At 40.4% G+C, this 10,340-nt stretch overlaps 1 protein-coding gene across 5 annotated transcripts in view; it reads left to right on the top strand.

Moving 5' to 3' along the window:
• LOC102192866 (protein FAM184A-like) overlaps positions 1 to 10,340 on the top strand; it is a 217,913-nt gene that overhangs the window by 182,828 nt on the left and 24,745 nt on the right. For all 5 annotated transcript variants that reach the window (XM_013915605.1, XM_005751838.2, XM_005751837.2 and 2 more), the window contains 2 exons: positions 2,839 to 3,023; positions 7,970 to 8,116. In XM_013915605.1, coding sequence (XP_013771059.1) covers positions 2,839 to 3,023; positions 7,970 to 8,116 — 332 coding nt within the window. The remainder of the gene's footprint in view (positions 1 to 2,838; positions 3,024 to 7,969; positions 8,117 to 10,340) is intronic.

The raw sequence follows: 10,340 nt of genomic DNA, 5'->3' as shown, positions 1-10,340 counted from the left end.
AACATCGGAGATCTCTGTCCAGAAGAGCGCAGTCCTGGGAACAGCTAAGATACTGAGCAGGACCATCAAGCTCCCAGGCCTCTGGTAGAGGACCCGAGCTTGAAGGATAAACCGCCCGCAGGGGCGTGCTGGGTGTTATATATATATATATATATGAAACAGTGAAGTAAGGAACATAATAAGGTGTCATTGTTTCTTTAAAGTTCACCTTTTACAGGCACAGATCAATTTACCATTTTCAGGAAAATCTGAGACGATATTCAGAGCTACAAAGAGGATAAATCGCAGCAACTGACCTTATGACTTTATCAGAGTAGCTATGCACTATTCAAAATAATCCTTTTCTATCTTATACCAGACCTCAATGCACCCCCTCAGTTCATGCACTGTATACAAAAGAAATTTAAGCTCCCTATTAACAAACAACAGAAAGTGGAATACTTCTTAAAGTTTGCGAAGCTGTGAGTCACATGTTCCAATAATGGACTCGCAAATGCAGACAGGCTGCGTTGTTCTTTTTGTTTTTTTTATGCCACTGTTTGGTTGAACCTACGCGTCGTTCACTGCACCCCTGCTGGGAAAATCACTTGCTCATTTTCTCACTTTCAAAATGCGACAGAATCGAGCTGCTTCTTGTGTCAGTGTGGAGCTCAGAAGAAAAGAGCAGCTCGGCAGGCGGTCGTGAGTAATTTCAGTTGTTGGTCATGTTTACATGAAGTCATTCAGTAGTTTACAGCACTGTTGTATTATCAGAGCTCAGATGAATCTCGTCTCTCCCATAATGACTGAAATCTTGTTTTTGCCATACTCGTCAGTTAAATTACCTGGTTCAACAGCTTGAGTTCTCGACTGGATTTTATTAAGTTTTATTAAGTTGATTTTATTAAGTTGCTTTTATCAGTCCTAAACAAACTGTTATGGCCCAAAAGAACTAATAGATCATTGTTTCCCCAAGTACACTGGCTGCAAAATGCAAGTAAGTTGACAAAATAAGAACCTTACACGGACTCAGCTTATTGTGGCACAGTTGGAAATCACTGTGTATCCTTAAATGAAAACCAGTGGAGGATTTAGATGTCTCTGTGGACAAAGTGACCAAATAAGGGCTGCCTATAATGTGCAAGCTAAAGGAACAGTCCTCTCCAGTGTTTGTTGTATATGCCTGCAAAGCTGTGGTAAGAAGAAACACTAAGGCTTTTAATTTGAAAGAGTTACAGGAAGTGTTAAGTTGTGTCCTGAGCCCAAAGAAATGGAAGGCCGATGGAAAATCTGTGTAAAGTTTGGCAGAGGGGGTTTATGGTCTGGGCTTGTTTTTCAGGAGTTTTGCTCTGCCCTTTAGTTCCAGTTAAAGGAACTGTTAATACTTCAGCTACCAAGAAACTTTGTACAACTTCATGCTCGCAACTTTGTGCAGCTCAGGTGGTAGAGCAGGTCACCTACTAACTGGAAGGTTGGTGGTTCAATCCCAGTCTGCATGCCAAATATCCTTAGGCAAGATACTAACCCCAGGTTGCTCTCCGATGCAGCCATCGGAGTGTGAATGTGTATGTATGAATGGTAGTTAGATAGCACTTAGAAAAGTGAATGGGTGTGGTGAATGAACAAGTTGTATAAAGCGCTTTGAGTACTCAGAGTAGAAAAGTGCTATATAAGAACCAGTTCATTTACCATTTACTATCAATCAGATCAGGGAATGCGAACCAGGCCATCTCAGTGAACATCAGCATCTGATCTCATAAATGCACTTCTAAAAGACTGGTCACCTTAAACTCTTCTCCAACTCTTCCCAGAAGAGTTGGAGCTGTCATAGCTGCAAATGGTTGGCCGACATTAAGAATGGGATTTTAGTCAAGTTCATATGTGTGGGAAAGCTGAGCGAATACTTTTGGCACTGGTGTGCTGCTTGTTGTTCAAAGAATTTGGCAATCTAACATTTATTTCTGATCTATTTTAAGAGGGGTCACAGCTTAATACTGCCTTAACAGTATCATGCAGTGACTTTACCTGAGGAAACAAGTAAATTTACTTAAAGAGGACCTAATATGCTCCTTTCCACCTCTGTTTTTTTTCCTGAACTCTGCGAAAGTGGCTTTGTGCGATTCCCACTTCAAAATAACCCCTATTAATCTTATAGTGCTGCAACCTTTCGATTAATCCACTGTCTGAAATAAACAGCTTCTCTCCCTTTAAGCCAACTTTTGTCTGCAAACAGAAGGTTTGAACAGTTTGTGAGAAATACCAAACCTGCCTCTAATACAAGATGCTGCAAGTCTTCTGTTTTTGAGATAAATAGTCTCTGTTGCTTTTTGAGAAAGTACAGTAAATACAACAGACTTATGTCAAAACATATGTTCAGTTTTTGATAAAAGCTGTAATTCGGCTCTGTGAGCTTCTTAAGGATGTGAAATTATGGACACAGTGAAAAGGGTTTTGACAATTGAATCAAGACACATAAGCCAGATTATTTAAAGTCCTGCATAAATTTAGGACTTAAGATAAAATGCTGTTCACTATATTTGTTAAGAGGCTTTGTTGCTATCTGCGTTGTGTGCACTGATGGATGATTGCTTCATCGTGGTAAAGCCATTTTTGTTCATTCAGCTGTGTTCAGCATTCACCTATTCATCTGAAAAGTTTCACCCTAATGGTGGATTTAAAAAAATATTCTCAAGGTGTTAAACATGTTCGAAATAACCAACTTAAAAAAATTCTAAAGTTTAGTTTCCAAAATATTCTACCATATAGATAAGCTTTAAAATCAACATTACAAGCCTTATAGCTAAACCTTTATGTCCTTCATCTCTTCAGAGCTGATTTTTATTGTTTCTCTTTTCACAGGAACGCGAGCTGTTGGGCCGGATCTCCGAGTTGCAGGAGGAGGTGACGAGGAGGAAGAACCACATCGCTCAGCTGGACCACCAAATCCACACGCTCAACGAGAACATCAGCACCCTGACTAAAGAGCTGGAGCTGAAGGGCAAGGAGGTGCTCAAGATCCGCAGTGAAGCCAATCAGCAGATCCGGTATGACTCAGTGTTCATTGTGTAGCACTGAAGTGAAAACCTGCGGTCAAACTTTACTTCACAGGGAGGAAAAACGCGTTTTCTCAACACGTTCACAGCAAATTGGTTTCGTCTACCGCTCCAGAGTCTAACTAAACATTGTTTTCTTTTTCTCAACATTAAGTTACTGTTTGCTGCATTTGCATTAGACTGCTTAATCCTCTACCTTTGTGACTGATCTCCTCTGAATATGCCTCTTTTTTTCTTTTGTATCATGTTTCTGTGTGGCCGAAGAATGAATCGTTAAACTTGCACTTTGAACAGTTCTCGCACACATGCACGTCCAAATATCTCAAAAACACAGAAAAAAACAAAACTGCATCTTCACAGTGAAGCTTATCCTTTACTGTAACCTAGCAACCAAACTGCTGAATATTTTAGAGCGATGGTTGTTTGAGTGCCTTATTTTTCTTTCTTTTTGTGTCCGTTTTTGGCAGTAAGCAGTTACAGTGCACGGTTCAGATTCCATTTAGAATCTTCTGTTGAATCAATTTTGAGTTTGACTTTTAAAAATGAGGAATTTAGGTTTTGGTTGAAGCACAATCTGCAGAGCTGAGCGTGAAAGCAAAGCTGGCATGTGTTCACAATATTCATAATCAGTCTTAGAAGCTTGACATTTATGTTATGTGGGTTGGTATTTATTCATATTGTGGTTTTCTAGTCTTTCTTAGTACTCAAACCACTTCAGGCACATTCATTAATACACCCACATATAACATACCTCAGACGCACAGACCTAGAGACCAGTCGAGTGTTTGCTGGATGTTGTAATGTGAAATCAATCACAAAGTTGATTTGGTCATTAGCTGTCTGCTGTGGTTACTGGTGGTTAGCATGGATGCCAACTACTAGCAGAAAGTTAGGTTTACCTTCGAAGAAAAAGTTAGATCTTACCACCGCAACTGACATGTGACAGTTGCCATTAAACCCTGAAGAAGAAGAAGCAGTGTCCGGTATCGCAGCTGTGTTCAAATTCTGGAAGCGCATCCTCCTGTGCCTGCATTTGTAGGCCGATTATGTTACAGCGACACGACGAAGACTGTCCAAATTCTAAGACTCCGACAAATGCGGCCAACAAATGTGCCCTTCCCCAGATTTGAAGGATTGGTTGCTTCGGGGTCCAACCTATCCCAGAATTCATAGCACGGCCCTGCTCAGTTTCCAACAGTGGCGGCAAACGTTTATTTTCTGGGTCACAAAATAAACGTTTAACATATTTTCGGGCGAGAATGTAGCTGTGTAAACTTGAAATATCTGCTCAGTTTATCAAGACACCACATATTTTCAAAAGCGCTCCGACGTTTTCGGAGACGTCTGTTACCCACCAGCTTGATAGCGAGCCGGGGTTCAAGGCTTACTAGAGCCGGCGAGAACACCGGACTCCCAGCAAATCGTTTTCAAACTCACCGCCGTCTTTCGCTACTCAGGTTAAACATATACAGGTCACTTAGATAACTTAAAAATGTTATTGTTTGACTTTTTTTAGTATTTTATTTGTTCCTGAGTAAATCGGTTTGGCTGAGATTAAAGTTATAGTTTTTACACAGCTGAATAAACGTCAAGCAGACAGCTGATTATCAGAAGTGTGAGATGCTCGAGAATTTACTCCGGTGTCCCGTTATATTTTAGATAGCAAGGAGCAGACGGCTGAGTTTATTAAATTCCACGGAAACAATCTGCAAATTTCATTTAAATTTAATAAACTATCATCTTGTCTTCATTAGCACATACCTTAAACACTTAAAGCTGTAAGCTAATGATAGTTATATAAGAGCAGATGCATGCTGGTGCAATAAGCTGTACGTTTTACGTCCAATGGATGCACGATCTGATTAGTCGACTAATTGCAAAAATAATCGGTGACTAGTCGACTATCAAAATAATCGTTTGTGGCAGCCCTAGTCTCTAGTTAAGCATGTGTGGCTGGATCCTGACCTAACATGTTTGGTTTTGCTCTGTGACAGAAAGTTAGAGCACACAGGAAACCCTGCAAGTACAGGGAGAACATGCTGGACAGAGAAATGTCCAGGGTAGACCTGAACCGCCATCCTGTCTATTAATGTTTTCTGTTATGATGTGTTTGCACATTCTGCACATTTCGTAATGAATACATCATTTGGTTAAATCTGCTTTATTTGAGGGCAATACCAGTTTTTGAAGTTTGGGGAAAGCCAAGCTAGATGTTGCTTTCTTCATGCTAATCTGAACTAACTGCAATTTTCAACTTCATAAGTAAGCAATAGAATGTCCTAATATACATATTAAAGAAGTAAATAAGCATATTTCCTAAAATGCTGATCTAGACTTTTAGCTCAGAGCAGTAAACAGCAAAATTAAACAGTTTGTTTCTTGGGCAAAAAACTACAAACGTCACATCTTATTTCTTTAATCCATGCAAAAAAACCCATCTGAGATGATGCTGAATGTGGCATTTAAAGCAAAAAAAAAGAAGAAAAGCTGCCTTCCCGAAAATGTCACACTATTCCTTTAAAAACATTTGCACCACACTGTCAGTGACATTTCAGGATAGCTTTGGCGTGTACACGCTGTCGCCTAGAACACACAAAAACGCCCGCAGTGGGCCTGTCATCGGCACATGTGTCTGAATTTGAATTCTCTTATTATATTTGGATGACGATAGTTTCTGCAATCCCTCTCTGTCCGAGCCTGAGTGATGAAAATACACCAAAAGATAAAAGGGAGGAAAGAAAAGCCCGAAAGAAGCAAATCTGTCTCTTTAGTCTGCCTCTGTCTCTCGACCAGTGTCAGGAGCCCATTGATTAGAAGACATGAAGATTATTTTGGGTAATGCAAAATGTGGGCTATAATCGTGTTGTCCCTGCGGTATGGCATGAATTTTTAAAGTGCTATATGAGTAATGTGGTCCGGCTACTCATTAGCATCCATCACACTGTATTTTTAAATGCGCCCGTGGTGCATTATTATTATCTGTTAATTTGTGTGCCGCTTGCCTTTATATATGCACGTCATCGCTCTCTGCTGTCAGACCTATGCGCAGCACATTTCTTCTCCTGTTACGTAACGCCCCGTCTGAATCCTGGTCACGGGGATAAAAATAGACTGATAAATAAATAAAGAGGAAGCAGAGAGCGGGAGATGAGACGTGCGCCCCTCGGGGAGAGTTGGCCCAGTCAGAATGAGAGGCAGACGGGCATCCATGTTTCTCCCTCCATCGTCCTCCTCGCTTTCATCAACTCGTTTTGTTTTGTTTTTTTATTCCCCTCATTTCATTATCCTCTTTTATCATCCTGCCCCTTGTCCAGGTCTTCAAATATTGCCGTGCGCATGTTTTGCAGTATTTTTTTATTAAATATTCATACATGTCAGTTTCATTATGATTTTAAATTAATTATGTGTTTGTCATGAAATTATGTTCTAGGAATTCATTCCGTGCATCCGTCTCTGGATTTTCTTATCTCACTAACATTTCCCTGGAGCAATCCATTATGTTTTGCCCGTCCTGGGAGAAAAATACGAAGCGAGAGAGAGAGTCTGCAGGACCTGATTAAGTCTTAAAGTGCAACCTCACATATTAAAGAGTAAAAATAAATCTATTACCTCTGAGTTACAGCAAACAGCACTTTATCCCAGAGCTTAAATTGTGATCAAGCAAAGTGAAACATGATGTGATGTGAAACATGGGATATACTTAATATTTTTGTTAATTAAAAATGAACAGTGCGATATAATGCAATTATAATTAATTGTTTTTTCGGTCATTAACATGATTCTTTTAATTGGCAACAGCTCTGAGGTGCTGTAGGGGCGCACCGATCTGATATTTGGGTTGGGTTTGAGTCAAAAAGCGGAATCACGTTAGACGGAGCTAAAATATTGCAAGTAATTTTTCATCACCGTTGGTGAGACTAAGCATCTATAATACCATTTAAAAAGTATCTGCGCTCTACCCTTCTTGGCACGTTTTCATGCTTCAGATCATCAAAGAAAATGTCTGTTTGTTCGGGTTATCTTTGTCTAATATTAAGACTTGTTTGATGATCTGAGACATGTAAGTGTTGACAAATATGCCAAAAAAACCTACAAAAACAGGAAGAGACAGTTACTTCCTCAGTGTGCTGTATCCCTGTAGACCAGAAACCAGAACTGTGTATGAGTTTAACACCTGCCACCCAGTCAGCATTGGCAGAGTCCTCCTATTCCTCCTATTTAGGTCATGGTTATTTGATGTTTATGGTGATGGTGGGCCAGTGGTTAGCACTCTCGAGCCACAGTATCTCTGGCACATCCCACCCGGACACTAAACATAGCCAGTGCAAACCCAAGTTATCAATACTGAGAGACAAGAAAACCACAAGTGCACTTATCTACATCCTATGTCTGCCAGCAAACAGCTAAACTTGTCTTGAACCTCTGCTGTGGCCACAGGATGTTGGCTCTTATGATTCAAAGGTCGACTGTTGATTCACTGTTTGCTGTTTCTACTACTGGCAAGTTTTCATACACCAGAAAATACTCTCTATTAAAATCGAATCCATGGAACACAACTGATAGTGGGAATTAAGTTAAGGTAAAATAATTTCAGAAGTTGCCAGAAAGTCCTGCAAAGCTGAAGCGGCTCCAGCTGCTCCTTAATGGCATCAGCAAGATTGTCCTTCATTTCTGATTGTCTGTAGCTTCAGGAGAATCCCGGCTGATGGGTTTTATATTTTAAATAGTACAAATGCAGATTTGGCTCCGTTCACATCGCCCGGTGCAAATTTGTGTCAGTTTGTCTCATTGCATAGACTCTGTGTGTAAGAAGGCAGTGTGAAAACTTCATCTCACATTTGGTGTGATGGCAGTATTTTAGTGAGTTGGACACTGCATGCAAAAAAATCTTAAATGCTATTTCAAATTGTCGGCTGACTCTTCTTCTCGTTCCTCAGGGCTCATGAGCAGGAGCTGACAAAGAGACACGAGCGGGAGCTAGCCGAGCTGAGCGCCGTCCACAGCAGGGAGACGCAGAACATGCTGTCAGATTTCAACAAAGCCCAGGAACTGCTCAAAGACAAGATCTCCGCCCTTCAGATACTGTATGTACACATTTTAAAAACTATATGCCTTTAAACAGCTGTACAGCTGCAGACGAGTAACACTTAACAGATTCTGAGTGCAGGTCAGCCTATTCATCGTAGATGATGTCATTCTGCGTTGCCAGGGTCAAGTGCGAGCATTAAAGTATATCCCACTATATCCTAATAAACAGACTGGGTGTCTCTGGGGAAAATAACAGTAGAGGCAACAGTCAGATCTCTTGTACAGATTTAACTTTGTTTTTTAGACAAATGCTCTTTTTCACATTTGGGGAGTCTTTAAAAAAAAATGTGGGTTTCCTGTTTGCTCATGCAGTGCAGTCACTACTTCATAATGAGACACTTAAAGCATAGACTTCCTTTATTCCTTTTTGGCCAGGTGGAATGGAGTATAAAGTGCAACGAGTTATTTTCTTCCCAGCCAATCACATTGTGCGTGTCATAAATTTTAAATCACTGCGCTGAGCACAACAGTGCATAACGAAACTGCCTAACCGTAAGCGGCGGCACCATGAGAGATTTACTGCAAGCTTCAAGCAATGAGTGCACCTGCAATATTTACCTGTGCTGCAGTCATCTGGAAATAATGTATTCAGTCTCCAAAACACAAACAGATCGCAAAAAGAAATGATAATCCATGAATCAAAGGCTGGCAAAATAGAAACACAAACGCCAGCACAGTATAGCGCTCCGGATTACACGTGTAGAAGCTGTAATGTGCCTTTATCCACACTCTCACATCTGTATATGGAATCAATTTAATTAAGGAACAACGCCCAGACCTGTCTTGGAAGTATGAGACAGCTGATTCTAAATTAATGAAACTGTCATATAACAATGGATCTGTGCTGCCTGCACCGTCAGCACGTCTTCTTCACACAGACAGTAAATGTAAAGTCTGCTCTCTTCATCTAAACATCACTGTACATGAGCTGTTCAGTCCAAAAATAGAAACCTTCTATATATCTCCAGTGTCACCAGTATCCTACCTGGAGTTTAAGGCTGAAGTCCAACTACACAAACAAACTTTTTTTTTTTTTTTTACAAAAAAATCATGACATGTCAACGCCATCAAATGTACTATTTCAAACATCCAAAAAAAAACACTTCCGAACTGTAAATCCCAAATATATTGAATCCTTTACGTATACTCAGCATGTGTGTGTTGCTAGTGCCCCTGATATTAAATTATATTAAATTCCATCAATTTAGTAGGCATGAAAGATTATTGTACAAAAAAGAAGATGTTTTATGAACATAAAGAGTACATCATCTGGGTCTTGAAGTGCCACCCATGTGGACCTACATATGCACTTAGCCAGTCCAATCAATGTGAAATCTATTCATGAAAAGCTCCAGGCCGTGTCTCAGATCCTGGTCTTCCATGCTAACGTTGGCTGTTTTAATTCACCAGCTGAACTTTGCCACGATATCATCCACAGCAAATCAGATCTAGACCTGTTCACCTTGACTCAATCAAGTGGTGTTTTGACTCTCCTTTTTCAGTGGTTTTGGAGTCGAAAGTGACCATATTTGCACCTTTAAATGTTAAAGAGACTGGTATATATTTAGGTATTCTGCTTAAATTGAGCATTCAAAACACAGCTACTTAGTGCTAAGTAAGAGACAAGCTAAGTAGACCATATTATTTCTCAGACACTATTAATTGTATGAAAAATGTTCCAAAAGGCTCCAACACCACAAACAGTCAAAAGGTTAAGATCAGTGAGCTTAATAAGTACCCCCCCCCCCCCCCCCCACCCCCATGGGACCTTTAACACACGAGTCTATGGGTGTCAATGGAAAACTGTACTTAGTAGTCAGTATAATCTTTTAGTGATATAAGTTCGCATATGGTAGAATACTGCATGTAGTTATTTGTATTAGGAAATATTTAACCATGTATGCTTAGAGGCGTATAATCAATTGTGTAGTGACAGGATGTGTGATCTCTAGCAGGCTGCAAAAGGCTTGGTGTGCACTCCAGGAATGCACCCCCACATCCTGGGAGCATGGGAAGAGCTCGTACCTTGTTTTATTGTTTTAACGTAGCTATGTCTGTTTTAGTCTAAGTGCCTTTTGTTTAGATGAACTGCTAGACTTACTCACCGTGTTATCTAGGGTGAACCATCTAGGGTGAGGGGGAGACTACCCTCTTCCTGACCAAGGATGTACGTTTTGTGCTTTCATGTTAGATGACCCTTTGATCAGCAGGACCCCCCCC

This window comes from Pundamilia nyererei, unplaced genomic scaffold, assembly GCF_000239375.1.
Source record: "Pundamilia nyererei isolate P.nyererei 1_Seehausen unplaced genomic scaffold, PunNye1.0 scaffold00329, whole genome shotgun sequence".
NCBI lineage: Eukaryota > Metazoa > Chordata > Actinopteri > Cichliformes > Cichlidae > Pundamilia > Pundamilia nyererei.
This window is presented reverse-complemented; position numbering and strand designations above follow the sequence as displayed.